The following is an 18,500-nucleotide window of genomic DNA, read 5'->3' on the forward strand; positions in this document are numbered from 1 at the left end:
ACATGTGCCCGGGGCAGGCCGGGAGGCGGGAGGCTCTGCGGGGAGGGCAGCGCGCACGGCCGGGGCGCTGTGTGCAATCCCGCGGCACGAACGGGGCCTGCTAATGCCGCCAGCCTCTATGAAACTGCTTTTTTTTTTTCCTTTTTTTCTCCGCCGCCGTTTTTTTTTTTTGTTCCCCCCCATGCATCCCGATATTTCATCCTTGTGATCTGGTCACCCTACTTGAAGCTGTTCCACTGTGGACAACTAATGAAGACGTGATTGGTGCACTAACCACTGGCATAGACCACCATCCTCTCTCTCTCAATCACTGTTTAAGTGTTTATCCACAATGGAACAGTCCTGGAACTTATGTGATTAAATCTAAGGCTTAGGCCCCTAGGTACCTTTGTGGATCTGAGCCTAAAACCCACATTCTTGAGAAATGTCACAGGGTGACTGGCCCTTTGAGAGGGAGCGGAGTCCTGTGCAGCTGTGACTGATCACCTGCTGCCCAACTGGGCTTAGGGGAAGGCACCTGGGTCTGCAGCAGAAGGCAATAAGAGAGGAAGCTGCATAACAGTTTGAGACAGTAGGGGAATAAGACTGCAGCCTGCCCAGCCCAAAAGCAGGGAAAACCTAGAATGAAGATGGAAGGCTTGGATCCTCTCTTGTGGGAACACCCAGGACTAAGTTTGAGACACTGGGGGGGTGTGGGAGTAGCCTGGGGAGAAGATTACTAGGACTCAGTGTTTTTGAACTGTATATACATAAATTAGACCCATTAGGGGAATGTTTTAAGGACTCTGGACTGGCAGACTTATTTAAAGAGCCCTGAAGATGGAAGGCAGGGTGCTGTTCTAGGCAGGTATGTCCTCTTACTAGATATAAAGGAACACGGACCACCAGTGTGTGACCCTAGAGGCACAAGGAACCGATTGTGATACCCATCCAGTCCTAATATGATCCTTGCATAAATTCTCCTCAACCTGACATCAGTGTAACTCTGCAAAAATGCCATTCATATGAAATATTACGCTACGTTTCCAGGTTCCCAGGAATGTTGGGAGATGCTAGTAGATGAAGCTGTTAATATCAGCACGACTGGCTGCAAAAGATTTATCTATCTACTGGGGCCTCTCAATTTAGCCTGGCACAGTAAGTTTGTGCAATTAGGTGGGGGTAGGGGTTGGGTGGGCAGTGCTGAGCTGTCCGCTGTTCAATGGGTTGGGATCCAGGGAACACTTAATACTAGATTATTAATGCAGCTTACCAGCCATTCTGTCTGTGTAAACAGCCAGAGCCAGAGGGGATGAGAGAAACCCGCTTGCAAAGCACCTGACCGGAAGTGTGCTGGGATTTGGCGAGAACTTTGCATGGTTTCCCTGGTGCTGGAGGGGTGGGGGCGGGGGCATAAAACATCTCAGAATAAGAGCTTAGCAGGAGAGAAATGCTCTCTATCTGCCTAGTCCAAATCTAGGTCATCTGTTCCCATTTCTAGACTATTTTTTTTAATGGACTCAATTTAGGTTAGGAAAGTTGGGGAAAAGGAAATTTACTCCTTTTTAAGTGAATTATATTCTGATGAAAGGTGCTGTTTCACAGTCCTAGAGAAGAAAGTCTTCTCTTTAGCCACAGAAAAGGTCTGCGGTGCTGGAAAAATGTGTATAATGGGGGTGCTGAGAGCCACTGAACCAAACTGTAAACCCTATATATGATGGAAATCACTTCAAGCCAAGGGGTGCACTAGCACCCCTAGTTCCAGCACCTATGGAACAGGTTCAGCAAAGGCACAGGCAATGTAAGCTTCTTCCACCCTCATCTGCCAAAATGCCTCAATCTTGTGCTAGAGGGAACACTCTCCTCCCTCCCCCCAGAGCAATGGGGAGAGTTCGGTCTCCTTGGCTCAGTCAGTCCTTACCTCCTCTCAGGTAAGATGTCAACAAGAAGTCCAATAGTGCCACTTGTGATGGTGACTCTTTGGCAATGTGGATGCCTCTACCCGGGGAGGAAGTATAGAGAAATTCATCAAGGACTTGAGCTTGCGCTACTGAAGTCAATGAAGGTTTTGCCAGTGACAGCCTTGACTCCCTGAGCAAAAGGACCAGCCAAGCCCATTAGCTTGGAAGCAGTCACAGCCTCCTAAACCAGAGGTCCAAGATTCAGTCCCCACTGGAATCCAATAAGGAGCATTGTTACAATAAAAGCAACTTGCCGTCTACAGCTTCTTCCGTCCAGATGGTTTTACAAACATTGATATAATTAAGCCTCACAGGTAAGCATTGTTGTTCACATTTCAAAAATGGGCAATTAAGGAACTGAGATTATGCCACTTGCCCAAGTCATACTTATTAATCTATGGCAGCACCCATGATTCCTGACTACCAGTCCTCAGCTGTTTACTAGGTTACAATTCCAAAGTGAACACATTTACCTTGTAATGCATCCTGAAGAGCTTCAATTTGCTCTGTCAGCCTCTGATTATGGTTTTTCAGGTGGTAATTTTCTAGCTCAAGCTATGAAACAATAATAAAAACTGAAAAAAATTATTTAAACACTTTCCCCAACATCAAGAAGTGTTTAGGTCTCTGACTGCAATTAAGTCTCAAGATAAGAACAAGAAAAAGAACAGATAAATTTAACTTTAAGCTCTGAAGCCCTTCTCAGCAGCAGCTTCTGCCAGTTGGAATAGCCCTTCTGCACCTAACCACTCTTCCCAAATATCCTTGGAAAGCACCTTTCTTCTCCCCTGCATAGGCCTCATCATTTCTCTCTCTGCTATTATTTATAATTTACCTGTAAGATATTTTGGGAAACAACTGGTTGGAAAGAGACAGCTAAACTACTATTACTTGGGAATGTCAGCTTTCCTTCCTCTTGCACACACTGTAATGGGATCCCCCCTATGCCAGCAGGGATGGGGTGGGAAAGACATGAAGTTAACCCCAACAAATATATATTCAAGGGAGGGGAAAGAAACCCATCACAGCAAATAATCTGGGCAGTACTAAAGGGACTGGGGACTCTCACCCAAACACAGGGTTCCACATAAAGAATCCCTGCACCACCTATAGGTGTAAAGCACCATGCTAACAACTTCCTTCCTGAAACAAGTTGAGAAATCCAAAGTTTGGAGATGCATGTGTGGCCTCAATCCCAGGAGTAAAGAGTTACTAAGTCTTTTAAAAAGTGCTTTGAGATGGGACAGCAGGAACCTGATCCAGTGCTCAGTGAAGTCAGTGGAAAGAATCCCATTGACTTCAGTGGGCATTGGAATGAGATAAAGGCCCAGAAGCTCAGAGGGGTTTGGAAGAGAAGGGAAGGGCAGACATGAGGGAATGCCATGTTGGAGGAAAACAGTGTCAGACAGAGTTAGTAACTTTAAGGAAGAGCAGGAAATAAAATGGCTATAAGCCAGGTGCTGCCTCGGGAGGAATGACAGGAACTGCATCTCGGGATTCACAGGACAGGGTGATGGTGGGGAAGTCTTTGTTTCCTCTGAATGAGAGAACAATTTACTTCAAATTCTAGTTCTTGGAGGTAGAAATCTGATCATGGCAACTCAGCACCAGTTTACTGCTTTGCTAAATCAGTAAATTGTCCCAAGTCAAGAGGACAGAGGATCTGCCCATGCAGCATGAGCTGTGTGCTGTGGCAAACATTAACTCCTTTGTGGCAGTGAACCTCTTTACTCCTGGGGAAATTCTGTACCAAAAAATTAAAAATTCTGTGCACAATATTTTCAAATTCTGCCAAAATCTGCATATTTTATTTGTCAAAATAACACAATATAATCACACCACGTTTCAATTATTTTTGGTCATTTATTTCAAAATACCTGTCAGCAAGTATGTCTGTAACAATACAGACAACAAAAAAGATTCAGGACAAATAGATTCCTTACTAGGCATATTAACACAGAACTCTGACGAATAATTCATCTAAACTTCAATACAGAACTGTATTTCCCCCACCCCTCAGAAGCAGTGCAAAGGCTTGGCGGAGTCAGGGGTAACAGAGGAACTGAGGGAGAGGGAAGTAATTGCTGGGAAGGAGTCTGGGTGTGAACTTGGACTTGGAGGGTTGTTGGGTATGGGTGGGGAAAGTATGGAACAAGTTTTTTTTGGTGGGGGCGGGAAGGATTGTTAGGAAGCTTCCCCCCATGCAGACCCTTGCTGTCCCCTAGCCTCTCCCATTCATTCAGGCACATCTGCCCCATCCCCATGTGTCCCTGGACCCTCATGTGTCCCTCCACTCCCACTCAGACCCCATGTGGCCCTGCACCCCCTTTCCCTGCCCCCATATGTCTCTCCGCCCAATTCAGCCACCCACTTTCCCTGTGTGCCCTTGCACCCCTTCCCCCATCCCCATGTGGCCCTGCACCTTCCTCTCCCTGTGGCCCTGCGCCTCTACTTCCATTCAGCCCCTGCCCCAGTCTGTCCTCTTCAACTAGCCCTTATGAGCCCCTGTCTGACCCCCCAGCAGCCCCATGCTGTTTGTCTCCCCATAGCTCCCTTCTCCGGACCTAGCCCCACAGGCACTGTGAAGAAGGCAGGCTCTTTCTCTTCCCTAGCTGGCCAGGAGCTGCTGCTCTGTTCTATTGCCACAGCGCCTTCTGGTGGACAAAAGGCAGAACTACAGCAACTTTCCAGCTGAAGTTATTTTCTGCTGAGGCAGTTCTGTTCCAACACCAAAGAGCTGTCTTGTGGGCAAAAGGCAGAAATGCAGCAACTTTCTGGCAGAAGCTTTTTTCTGTTCAAAAAATTAAAAATATGCATGGCCTATTAACTGCGCTGGTGCAGTGGTGTTGAATTCCCCCAGGAGTAAGCCAGTGTAGGAGAATACAAGCATTTAAGACAACATGAGAAGTTTCACTCAGTGCAAGAAGAGACCTAACATCCAGCGTTTCTGTATGTAGATATCACTCACACTCCAGTTTGACGGCTGGCTAGTTAACTGGGTGGCATAATAGCTATGCCTTGAAGAAACCAAATTTTGTCAGTGACTTTAGAGAGCCCATCCTCCCTGTTGGCATAAGGCAGTGGTGCAGAATTCCCCCAGGAGTAATAATATCTTGCTTTTATTGTCTATACAAAGAGCTGAATCTTCAACCCCAGCAACATATAGAATCACCACTCCCAAATGCAAACCACAGAAGTTGACAACAGGCTGGAGACTCACCTCTCTTAGCTTAAATGTTACCCACTCCTTGATCTTGGCAGCTTTGTCTTGAACAATTTTAGCTTCCTCAGCCCTCAGCTGCTTCTGTGACAAAGAGAGGATTAAATGCATTATGGGAACACAGTCATGATGTTCTTAGTGGGTTACTGTAGCAGTAGTGGCTTATATACTGGAACTTCCATTCAGTGAAATGGTCCCAGGACTGAAGTGTAGTCATATATTAATAAGTGACAAAGAGTCCTGTGGCACCTTATAGACTAACAGACATACTGGAGCATAAGCGAAAGCAACAGGACTCTTTGTCGCTTTTTACAGATCCAGACTAACATGGCTACTCCTCTGATACTGAGATATTAATGCTCACCTGGCCTCTGATATCAGGCCCCTTTAGGGTGTCTGGTGATTTCAAAATCCACTTGAGTAATTTTTGAAAATTTAGGCTAATAATACCAGGGTATCTGTTTTGGGGCCTGTAGCGGGATGCTTACCCTGTTCCTGCCCTGAAGGGCTTAAAACAGCCCTGGGGGAAGGTTGTGGCTGGGAGCTACTAAGCTGGGCTGATTGGGAAGTGGCTGCAGCTGGGCCGTGCCCCAGTCAGGCCACAGCTGGCCTGTATAAAGAGGCTGGGAGCCAGGAGCTCAGATGTCTCCCTCTGCCTGTAGAGGGAGAAGGGCCTGGCTGCAGGGAGCTAGAGACAGAGTAGGGGCAGGGCTGGGGAGCTCCAGCCTGGAAAGCCCCAGGCTGCAGCCTAGCATAAGGCCAACCAGTACTGGTGGTTGCAGAGAGCAGCCCAGGGGTAGGCAAAGGCAGCCAGTCCAAACCCCTTTGCTTATGATAAGTAGCTGATACTGCAGTCTGCCCTAGTGCATGGGGGCTAGATGGTGACTGGCAGTAGCCATATTTTGAGGTGAAGTGGGGATAGTGGGTTGGGGGTTCCCCAGGGAAGGGAGACCCAGATCATTGATGGGGGACTGCCAGGGGGCAGCACCCCAGTTAAAAGGGCACCGGGGTCCAGGGAGGGACACAGAGCCAGAGGACAGGTGGATCAGTGGCCTGCAGAAGGTACTCCTGGCTGGAAGTGAGCTAATTCCCCAGGACAACCAGCAGGAGGCGCTACAGGGGTGAGTCCGCACCTCTACAGGGCCCCATTGTATCTTGGCCTAATTCCATCTTGGGCAATTACATTCTGCCTCCCTGAGTTTCATTTGTACATAGCCTTCTACTCCTCTTATCCTACATTATTATGTAATATTGTTGCTCTGCAGTGTTAAGTAACTGTAGTTTTCCACCCATTTGGTGGCTACATGTCAATGGAGAATTAAACAATTCCCGTGTGTACCTTATAAAATGTTTTTTCAGTCCTTCAGAATGAAGAGAATTCTATAAATGTCAATAATTCTATCTCGAGCTTAGAGGGCAGGTGTTAGAGTTGGAGATTTAGGAAGGATGGTTACTTTGAAAGCCTGCAATCCCATCAAGGTCCCTGTGACACACAGCTGTTGCTCTCGCTGAGAAACCAAAGTCAAAGTAATATATTTGGGGACAACAGGCCCAAAACCTGAGCCTGGACACCACGGGGAGCACTGGTCGGTCTATAGGTGGGATATTGTCATAGGGTGACTGAGCCCCTTTTTAGGGAGGTGTCACACCTCTTGTGACTGAACTGGTGTATCCTAACTACCACTGATTAGGGGATGGGGTAGCATCTGGGGTCAGGAGATATAAGGAGGCCTGGGATCTAGGAAGGAAGAGAGACAGGCCAAAAGCAGACCTATGGAGACTTTGGAGCCAGAAGAGGGAGCATACTGTGCCCTCTGTCGTGTACAAGGGCAGGAAATGAAGTGAGAACTGAGGCTGAAGGAAGACATAGGCCTGCAGAGTGATAGAGGGAATGTTTCCTGCCAAACTCTGTGAGCACTGGACAGAGGGAAGGCCCTGGAGACTGATACTGTGGCCACTGTCCTGTACGAGGGGTAGAGAACTGGGAAAGAACTCAGGAAGGATGTGAGTTCTGTTAAACCCAGGGCAGGCTGACTTATTTGTGTTTTTGCTTTGGTTGAGCCTCTAAACTTTATCAGGAGATGATGGGGATAAGCCCAGCAACCTTCTATTTGAAGGATGATTGGGGACTGAAGAAGAGTCAAAAATGACAAAAGGCAGCAGAGCCAGAGGCTCTGGTTTATGCCTTTGAGATGTGGGTCATCACAAACTATCCTGTGACAAAAGTGTTCTCAGCCCAAGACAGCACTGAAGTGTTCAGAGGGACCCTGGGAGGGAAGGGGGAACTGAGGCTGGGTGCCTACCAGGCACCTTCCTGCCACGAAGGGAAACTCAAGGAGGATTTTACAGGTACGTTCTGTGTGTGTACAGTGCCCAGCATAGGTCCATGACCAGGTCTCCTAGATGCTACAATTATAAGTTTGAGAAATCAAACAGGGAGTATTGTTCCCAAGTGACTGCCAGGGTAATGACACCATGCCATCAGCTTTGCGGTCACATCATTCTTCTCTTTTTCCCTTCTTAAGGGAATTTGCTGCTGAAAGATGCTAGATTTCACTTTCCAGCAGTATCAGGCCTCTGTTTAGCCTCAGATCAGGTATAGCATGGGTGGTGGCAGTGCAAGGTCCCCACTCCAAAAATAGCTTAGATACCTTACAAGGAGAAACCAAGCCTAGGAGCTAGAGGGAGAAGTTCAGTCTCCTTGGCTCCTTCAGCCATTCGCCTCTCTACTGAAGCTGACAACAAAGGTGACAATTGTGATAATGGTTTTGTACCAAATCTGCTGGTGACTTTTGTAACATGGAGTCTACTTCATTAGAAAATAGGGATAGTAAAAATGATCACTCGCTTTGTTTTACACTCTCACAAAGTAAGAGAATAAAGGGTTCACTCAATCATTGGCCCATACAGATACAACAAAAATAAAACTGGTACTTCATAGTTTTAACTGGTCTGTGCAATTCAGTGCCACAGCAGCACATCTAGTTCAGATACTGTTTCTGGGTTTAAATAGTTCTGGATAATTCTATGACCAAATAATTACTCTTAGTTTAATATGCTCAACTACCAATGTTATCAAATCTCATGCTTCATGTCAGGGAGGTAGGATTTCCCCCCTCCCACCTTGAGTACAGCATTGTAACATTTGCAATGTTTATTACTCTACTTATTTGCCTTCCTCTAAAACATCAGGTGCTAGCCTCTGCTGGAGATGAGATTTCAGACTTGATTGATCAGTGGTTTGATAAGACCTGGCAAATCCTATGTAATGCATTTTACATAGACCTTTGAACATCAATGAAATGGTAATGTACCGAGCTAGGCTCAGATCAGAGACATAATGGTAAGAGACTCAGTATCGTATTACCATAACCCAGAACCACTAAAATCTCTACACTTAGGAACTGAATCACATAGACAACCAGGATGTCAAAGGCGGTTTTCAATCTGAGATGTTCACTCTCCTACTCTATTCTGAATTTAAACCAGTGATTCCAATAAAACATTTCACATCCCACTATGAATCCCCATCAGCCAAAACTTAAATGGATTTTACTTTAGTTTTGTCTATTTGGATTGCTGTATATCTCCTTGGAAGGAGAAGAATCTTGCTTTGATCAGAGAACCATCGTATTAAAGACTCGGGTCACCCTACCAGCCAGAAGGAGATTGTTTCCCTTCACAGGTTCGATGAAAGCACATGGATGATGGAGAGATAAGTCAAGCCATGCACCATATGTTACCTATGGTCCCACGGGCCCATGCATGCTACAGATCTCCCAGTGGAAGGTGGCTTTACCTGTTTCTCCAGCTGCGTTTCCAGTCTGCCGATCAGATCATCCTTTCCTTGCACTGTGCCCAGCAGCTCTTGGTATTTTCTGTATAGGGTACTCTCTGATTCGCTGGTTTTCATACTGGCCAATTTCACCTTCTCTTCCGTGACTCTGACCTGAAAGATACCCTCATGCTTTCATTGTAATGACATGGGTGGTGGTGGTGGAGTTAATGAAAATTGAATGTGATGGCATGAGTTACTTTAGTGGTAACCACTCTGAGTGGGGGCTCATCTTTATGATGGAGGGAAAGAAAGCAAAATCTGAACTTTGAAAAAACACTCTTACAGGCCTAAGGTACTCTGCAATTAATCTTATTTTCAAATGCAGTGTGTTCGGTTCTGAGATTGCCACTGGCATCACTGGTGGAGCAAAGGGGACAGGGTGAAAGGCAATGAGAAATAAGAGAAGATACAAGTTTGTATCTGAGCACCTCACAATCTATGGTAATAGGGAGGCCATATAAATACCCTACATCATATAGAAAGGCAGGGCTCTCTACGCTGACTACAACTAATACCATATTGAATTATTTATCCCCATTAATACCAGATTCAATACGAAGATCCTAGTCATCCTCTTCAAAGCCTTTGGGTTGTAACTACACTGGGGATACTTACCAAAAAACTCCCACTGCTACGATCCCTAATTTAGACAAAGCTTTGACAGCTTCTGGTGTTTTTGCAATTGTGCAGGTTAAACCTGCTAACTAACACAGTGGTAAAAATGCTGAAACCCATCAGAGCCTGGCCTTCCTTTGGGCTCCCCTCTATTCTATGTAGGTTTTTACACCACGCTTATCGCTGTAGTATTTGATGGCCTTCTAGTAGTGCATTAAGCCCACCTAACACTTGTGTGTGTGCTCTCTCATCCTCTCCCGAAAGGGGAAAGCATGTGCAGTGAACTGTCTTGTTTTGAAGGAAGGGGGAGTGTTTTTAATATAACTATCTGAAGCTATGTGTTTATATTAGAGAAGGCAAGGGCAAAAAAATGCACCTTGCACTTGGAGTGGAAAGTGGTGAGGTTTGTGATGGTCCCTAGTTCCTAGGGGAGTTCATGAGACCGTCTTAGGCTGGCCACCAGAAAAAGTTCTGTCTCCTGCACAGATGAGCTTTACCCTTGTTAAGAGTTCCATTGTGCCAGTGGAGCAGAGTTATTGACCACAGTCTCCATCCTGGAGCTTTAGATGATCCTTCTGGGTATCTTGGGCCCAGGCCATGGAATGCTTTGAAGATAAGGACAGACCTTGAACTTAATTTGATAGTCTACTGGAAGCCACTTTAGCAAATGGAGGACAGGTTTGATACGTTCGCCGTAGCCTGTGTTGCTGAGAAGACAACACTGCATTCTGCAGTAGGTGGAGTTTCCCAAGTGCGAAGACTTCATGCCCAGGCATTGGTATAAACCATCTAAGAGGTGATGAATGTGTGAATAACTGAGGCCTGATCTTTGTCTGCCAGGAAGGGAGGGATTTTCTAGCCAAGCGTAGATGGTAAAAATGTTACTTGCAGATGATGCTATGTGAGAGAAATCAGAGTACGCCTAGGCTATGGACTGAACTGACCAACTGTAGGCACATGTCTTCAATGACCAGCGACTGCAGCAGGGCTGCAAGTCCTTCAGAATACTTTCCTCTGCCCACCAGCATCTCCTCTGCCTTGCTTGGGTTTAGCTTCAGACAACTTTTATTCATTCAAAAGCTAATCTCATACAAACATTGGGCCACCTTGGTGGTAGTGGTGTGGTTGTATATGGTAAATGATAAGTATTATCTGAATATTGCTGGCACTTGAGTCTGTGTCATCTGACCAGTTCACCTATTGGGTGCATACAGATGTGGAAAAAGATCAGAGAGTAAATTGATCCTTGTGGAACTCCACCAGGATCATTGCTTGTTGGGAGTGACATTGCAGGAAGGGCTCAGACCAGGGGTGGGCAAACTACGGCCTGGGGGTCACATCCAGCCTTTCCGATGTTTTAATCCAGCCCCTAAGCTCCTGCTGGAGAGTGGGGTTGGGGACTTGCCCTGCTCCGTGTGTGCCGTGGCTCCCAGAAGCAGTGGCATGTCCCCCCTCCTGTTCCCACGTGAAGGGGCAGCCAGGGGGCTCTGCATGCTCCCCCCGCCCCATGCGCCATCCCCGCAGCTCCCATTGGCCAGGAACTGCAGTCAATAGGAGCTGCAGGGACGGCACCTGTGGAGAGGGCAGCACACAGAACCACCTGGCCATACCTCTGTGTAGGAGCTGAAGAGGGGACATGCTGCTGCTTCCAGGAGCTGCTTGAGGTAAGTGTCACACAGAACCTGCACCCCTGATCTCCTCCAATGCCCCAACCTCCTGCCCCAGCTCTGATCCCCCTCCCGCTCTCCGAACCTCTCGGACCCAGCCTGGAGCACCCTCCTACACCCCAAACCCCTCATCCCCAGTCCCATCCCAGAGCTCTCACCCCAACCCCCTTCCCCAGCCCGGAGCCACGTCCTGCACCCTGAACTCCTAATTTCTGGCTTCAACCCTGAGCCTGCACCCCCAGCCAGAGGCTCTTACCTCCTCCTGTACCCCAACGCCCAATTTTGTGAGCGTTCATGGCCTACCATACAATTTCCATACCCAGATATGGCCCTTGGGCCAAAAAAAGTTTGCCCACACCTGGCTCAGACCATTCTAGCACATTACCCTGGGCTTCTACTCTCTCTCTCAGGTAAGAATGCAGAATCTCATGGTCAACAATGTCAAATGCTGCAGAGGTCCAGCAGGATGAGAATGGATATCTGTCCCCATCTGTGCCAACACTAGTTCATGTGAACAGGTGGGAATTCTTTTGTATTACAAAGTTTTAGTGCTCTAGGATCCAGCTACCTCTAGAATCCGAGTTTTCTTTGCAACCCTCTGAGGCTACTATTACTTTCTTTCCCAAGTCTATTTCCTAAGTCCCACAGTTATCATCATCAGACACTGTGAAGTGTCTGAGTCTAGTCTGTATGGAAGATTCTGTGAAGAACTTGTTTTGCTAGATAGTAAAGTTCCTTACCAATGAAAAACTCAGCTTAACTCAGCCTGGTATTTACAACATGTAATGAGGGACAAATACCCGGTACTGCTGTCTTGTCAGTAAGAGTTGAGTTGCGAATAATTCTCGAACCAGCTCTTCCCAAATGCCACTGTGGCTTGGCAAAGGCTTAGGGCTGGCAAGTACCAGGGGGATTAACGTTAGGGAGGGAGAGGAATTATTTAAGCTTAGTACTAATGTAGGCACAAGAACAAATGGGTACAAACTGGATATTAGGAAGTTTAGACTTGAAATTAGACGAAGGTCTCTAACCATTAGGGGAGTGAAGTTCTGGAACAGCCTTCCAAGGGAAGTAGTGGGGGCAAAAGACTTATCTGGCTTTAAGACTAAGCTTGATAAGTATATGGAGGGGATGATATGATGGGATAGTTTAATTTGGGCAATTGATCTTGGATCATTGAGCAGACTTATCCGCTGATAGTCTGTGAGGGGATGTTGGATGGGATGGGATCTGAGTTACTGCAGAGAATTCTTTCCTGGGTGCTGGCTGGTGAGTCTTGCCCACATGCTCAGGGTTTAGCTGATCGCCATATTTGGGGTCGGGAAGGAATTTCCTCCAAGGCGGATTGGCAGGGGCCTGGAGCGGTTTTCGCCTTCCTCTGCAGCGTGGGCATTTTGAGGACTTCAATAACTCAGTCATGGGTTAGGGGTTGTTATAAAAGTGGATGGGTAGGGTTCTGTGGCCTGCTTTGTGCAGGAGGTCAGACTAGATGATCATATTGGTCCCTTCTGACCTACGAGTCTATGAGAGAGCAGTTTACGCTTTATTGAGCAGCTCTCACCTCAGACTTGCAGAAACTGTGTTTTGCCCCCTTGTCTGTCTACATCAGATAGAGAAGCAAACTGCTTCTCCCTTGCACTGAATCAGAAAGGCAGGCACTGGCCATCCCAGGCAGAAAGCTAAGCTCACTGAGTCAGATGTGTTTTCATTAGAGTTCAGGGTGATTATAATAATTAAAAAAAAAAAAAAAAAAGAGGGCCCCTCCTGCCTGTCTGATGCCCAAGTGCTGACTGTGCTGGAGGCTCAGAGTGGGGACTGCAGACATGTGGTTTCTTTAATTGAGGATGGCAGCTGTGGGAGTCCATTGAATCAGCAATCCAAACAGCCAGTCTCATTGGGTGAAAGAAAACAAAAGACTCTAAACTCCCTGTGGAGCGCTTTCATTTGACAAATGCTGCTTATTCACCCGCAATATACCTGTTTGTGAGGGGGCAGCTCCACTTCCTAAAGCTGTCAGGCGTAATTAAAGCATTTCTACTGAAAAGATGCTCCTCTCTGGATATTGGTATGGGTGGTGCTGTTGGAAAGGCAGCAATCTTTGCGGCCCGAGTCACTCCCCTGGGTTCTGCTCGTGTATGGTGGTACAGCCTGGGCTGCAGGCCTCTCGCTGGTGGAAAGTGTGCTACAGTAAGGGTCGGTCACAGTGGCACACACCACCAACAACCTCCACTCTGCCAGAAGTGCAGAACTGGCTTGTTTTTCCCAGAAAGTGGGAAGAGTCGGCTGGAAGGGTCAGTCTCTATTAGTGGGTTTCCTACAGAGCCGTGACTGGAATGTAAAACGGTGCTGTCCTGGCAGAACACCTGGAGAGGAGAGGTAAATGCCATCACTCTGCTGGTTCAGGGGGCCCAGTCGCCATCTCTGTGTCAGCAAGGCTGAATCAAGGCCATTGCCTTTGAATTAAGTCACAGGTGGTCTAGTGACCTCAACAATAGCCACAGTGACAATCTCTCTGCCTATCTCACTCACTGACCTCTGTTACAGTCCCATACTCAACCCTTTTCTACTCCACTGCCCACATACTTGTGCCATTATCATCTCAGCATTCAGCAATGAGCTGTTCACAGGGAGCAAGGGGGAGGAGAGGAACCTCTGATAGCATGGTGTCAGCAACCCAGACATTTTGCACGGGGACCAGCTAGTTATTAACCTCGTACACCACATAATTTTATAGCATGGAGGTTGGGATGTTTCTAGATGAGATGTTGCTTGTTTACATTTCATAGTACACTTGCTATCATGTTGGAAAAACTTCACCAGGGTCAGAGAATCCCACATGAGGGCTAATGGGACTGGAATTTAAGCCATTTTGTTACTTCACTGGAGTGATATGGGGCTCCTGGAAGAGAGGAGATGATGCTCCTGGCGCAATGCAGGCTTCCCTCTTATAACTATGCCAATCCACTTCAGTCCTGACCTGTGGCAGAACCTGCTATTCCACTCTGAGGCCCCTAAAACAGGAAACAGTGGATACTGACCTCCCTGCAACATGACATGGGTATATAATATCTTGTAATCCTGAGCAATGTCATGAGATTGAGGCCGGAAATAAGTCAGTCTCATAACAGCACTCCTGTGTATTGCACTCTGTTTTACAGCCTCTATGGTGCTCCAACATTGCACTTCAATCCTGATCTGCAATAGCCCCCTGCTATTCTGTGGTCTGTTGTGACATACTGCGTGACAGTTAGTCACTCCATTGGCTTAACTGCCTCCATGCCACAGATCTGTAGGTAAAGATGCAGCTTCTCTGCAGGATTCTTCAAATGTTTTTGTTGCAGAACTGAAATGCAGGTGTCATGTGTTGGGCTTAACTCCTTTAGGGCAACCCTGGAAACTCAGGTAGGAGGGCAGCGGGGCAGGACCAGAAATATTAATTAATTGCTCTGTAATAAGTGTCTCCCTAGAGAAGCTCCATAATATTGGGCGCTCTCTCTACAGTGGTTTGGAGACTGTTAAAAGTGCAGGCTTGCTGGGTTCGTAACAGTGTCAGTGTTGGAGAACCTCTTACCTGTTTCTCTGCATTCTCTGCCCTCTGCTCTGCCTTGATTACTCTCTGCTCCAGCTCCTGCATCTTCACAGCCAGAAAAGAGATTTGACAGTGAGCAGAATCATTATTTTTTTGAAACCGAAGCTCCTGGTTTCTTTAACAGGAACTCTGATCTTTGGTATTCATCGGGTTAACTGGACAGCTCTGACCAGGAAACAAAGACCTTTGATCTCCCCCAGCCTACCCTACCACCCCTTTTGGATTTGCAAGAACTGTTTTCTCATTAGTGAGCTTCATCATTCATTACATGGGTCAAAGGAACATCCCCGATTCCGCCTCTGCAATTTATACTTGGTGAGTTATCTCAGCAAGTAGCCTGGCTATCGCCCATCGTTCTTTCCTGTGCTTTCTCCAAATAGTGACTCATTAATAGGGGCAAATAAAACTGAATACAGCACGGAATGGCTCCCAGTAGGCTCCATACGCTATCTAGATCTATATAGGTCGCATAGATACTGTGGTCTATCTACAAAAGCAGACTCTAATCTCAAAGCTACAGGTTAGTGAGCATCTCAAATTCCTATTGTACCTTTCATCCCAAAGAATTTAACTAACTGGTCCTTAATTGAAGGAAAGCTCCCAGCGAAGTCAATGGGTGTCTCTACTTGATTAAAGAGTATGGAATTTAATCTTGAATATACAGGAATTACTTCACCTTCACTGAAATGCAGCCATAGCTGGAGTGAAACACAGCAACTACTTAACGCATTACATAACTGTGTAAAGATAAAATATGAAGTCAACTGTATCCAGTTTAAACTGGAAAGAGCATTTAGAGGCAGAATGCAGTTACCCAAGCTAGAATTTGGTGTAGGGCCTATTTTTGCCAAAAATATCATAGGTTTTGTAAGTGGTCAGAACCTCTGTTGGACAATTCAACCAAAACATGGCACCCCAGCAACTAACATACATGCCAGGTGTCCCTACAGGCCCTACTTGTAGCACAAAGTATAGGGTTTTTTCACTCTATTATTCCAAACCACTATAGAACCCCATGGAGTTAATCGAAAACTGTAAACTTTTTATAGATTTTGATAGTGAATTATATCTAGGGCCCTACCAAATTCATGGTCCATTTTGGTTAATTCCAGAGTAATAGGATTTTGAAAATCATAAATTTCATGATTTCAGCCATTTAAATCTAAAATTTCACAGTGGTTTAATTGTAAGGGTCCTGATCCAAAAAGGAGTTGTGCGGGGGTTGCAAGGTTTTTGTAGTGGGGGTTGCGGTACTGCTACCCTTACTCCTGTGCTGCTGCTGCTGGGGTGGCAGGGCTTTCAGAGCTGGGCAGCTGAAGAGCCGCAGAGCTGGCCAGGAACTCAGCTCTGAAGGCAGAACTGTTACCAGCAGCAGCGCAGAAGTAAGGATGGCATGGTATGGTATTGTCACCTTTACTTCTGCACTATTGCTGGCAGTGGTTCTGCTTTCAGACCTAGGCTCCCAGCCAACAGCCACAGGTCTCCAGTCACCCAGCTCTGAAGGCAGCTCAGAAGTAAGGGCGGCAGTACTGCAACCCCCCTGCAACTCCCTTTTGGGTGAGGACCCTTAATTTGAGAAATGCCGGTCTCCCTGTAAAATCTGTATAGTATAGGGTAAAAGCACACAAAAGACCAGATTTCACCGGGGAATGGGGGGGAAGGGGAGGCGACACCAGATTTCATGGTCCATGATGCGTTTTTCAAGGCTGTGAATTTGGTAGGGCCCTAATTATATCCCTACTATAGAATTCTACAGGATAGTTTAAAAAAAAAAAGCACAGAAAAACCTCACTATCTATTAAATACTATAACTTTTTTGAATACTTTCTTTAGATCCTCAACTAAAGGCCTGTAAAGATTCTGTTGGTTTCATCCCTTTTAAATTCTACAGGACTCTTTCATAATTTCAATGGCATTTAAAAAAATGTCCCTATTTTTCTCTTCATGTAGCCCCATTTATAGCTGTCAAATGTTGGTAGGTAAGGAGCAAAGCACATCCTAACCCCATGCTGTAGCATTGGGTCAGCACTGACTACTGGGTAATTAACTTTTCGCTATTGATGCTACATTTTCTCCATTCTGCATTTCAGTCAGCTAGGATAGTGAAACCAGATGGTCAGATTCACATAATTATTAACAGAGGACTCAGTTTATCGCTCCCCTGGTGATAGGACAGGAGTAAGGCTTATCAGTGCATAACCCAACTGTAAAGGACCCCTGTGCCAGGCACAGATCGGGCTTTGCCACCGCTGTGCAGTCTCTGAAGCAGCCCAAAATATGTTGGGTGTAAAATGGGATGGGGCATAATCTAGGCAGATCTGTATCCCAGTGACTGTGTTCTTCAAAAACCCATCAGGGACACAACTTAGAGCAGCCCTCAGGATTGCCCTCACCTCAGCCATACCCCCCTCCCCATCCCGTCCCTGCCTCATAACCAGTACTTAATTTTCAATGAAAGAGGTGCCAGGGCTCAAGCAAATTTTTTTTTTTTTTTTACTTTCATAACTGACTCAACAAGCCCAGAGGAGCTGGGGCTCGGCCTTCGCAAGTCCTGGCACAAATTAAGCACTCTCGTAACCCTCTAAATAGGAGAGACACAAACTACCTCCACTCCTGTGGCAGCACAGGGATGAATCTGCTCCACAGTATCCTAGAGAGATAAGGTGGGTGAGGTAATAACTTTTATAGGACCAACTTCTGTTGGTGAGAGAGACAAGCTTTCCGGCTACACAGAGCTCTTTCTCAGATCTGGGAAATGTACTCAGCGTATTCTAATCAATTTCATTTCCTGATTCCAATGCTCTAATACAAAGGTGCTGGGTTTAGGTTTTCAGAGATGCTTCAGGGTAAGGTTTACACCTGTTCTCTCCTAAAATGAGTGGAATTTTTATTTCAGGAATGTATTTGTTTACATTCAGTTCTGTAACTCCCATCACTTCTAATAAAACCTTCATTTTGTGCTTGAATCAAACTTGTCAAAGTTCAGCTCTTATTTCCCTTCCTCAAGTGTCATCCCCAGGTCTTTAGCCTCTTCTATGGCAACATTCAGCACTGTTAAGGACTCCTTCCTTCAGAGCCTGCCTGGCTTTGATCCCTCTCAAGCTTTAGCTAGTCTTTCCTAGCTCCTCCCCTTTTCTCTTTCTCTCTCCAAGGTAATATTTGCACACTGACTGATCCTCCTACTGGAGAGAAACACAGAGCTGTAGGATAGGGTCCTGGAGAAGCCTTTGTGGTCACAGGGCTGTTTTCAAGAGCTTGCTCCATTCCCATAACCTTTTCCTGGAGAGTTGACACCATGCCAGGAAAACCTGGAGGCCAGAGACCGCACCTAGGAAACACATGGACCTTTCCTTCCCTCTTGTTTTACTACAGCAATGGCATTGGTGGATGTTTTTGCAATATGGCCTACTACTTGACTCTCATGTTCCCTGTCCCCTTTTCCAAATATATTCTATGCAGCAGGGGTGAACTGTGAAAAATTCAGTTTATCTAAACTCCCCAAAGCTTGCAGGCTTGTCCCAAACTCTTCGGTTTGCACAGGATGAGATTAAACCCAGACCCTTGGAATTCAGGGCCCAACTATTACAGGGAGCCTGGACAAAGTAATGAGTATGAAGCAGCAGATGACAGC

At 46.4% G+C, this 18,500-nt stretch overlaps 1 protein-coding gene across 1 annotated transcript in view; it reads right to left on the bottom strand.

Annotated features, from left to right (window-relative positions):
• The window catches only part of PLEKHH1 (pleckstrin homology, MyTH4 and FERM domain containing H1), an 89,283-nt gene that overhangs the window by 54,992 nt on the left and 15,791 nt on the right, over positions 1 to 18,500 (bottom strand). The window contains exons 3-6 of the mRNA XM_032774746.2: positions 14,852 to 14,914; positions 8,960 to 9,109; positions 5,161 to 5,244; positions 2,414 to 2,495 (exon numbers count right to left, since the gene is read on the bottom strand). Coding sequence (XP_032630637.1) covers positions 2,414 to 2,495; positions 5,161 to 5,244; positions 8,960 to 9,109; positions 14,852 to 14,914 — 379 coding nt within the window. The remainder of the gene's footprint in view (positions 1 to 2,413; positions 2,496 to 5,160; positions 5,245 to 8,959; positions 9,110 to 14,851; positions 14,915 to 18,500) is intronic.

Source organism: Chelonoidis abingdonii, chromosome 4, assembly GCF_003597395.2.
Source record: "Chelonoidis abingdonii isolate Lonesome George chromosome 4, CheloAbing_2.0, whole genome shotgun sequence".
Taxonomy (NCBI): Eukaryota; Metazoa; Chordata; order Testudines; family Testudinidae; genus Chelonoidis; species Chelonoidis abingdonii.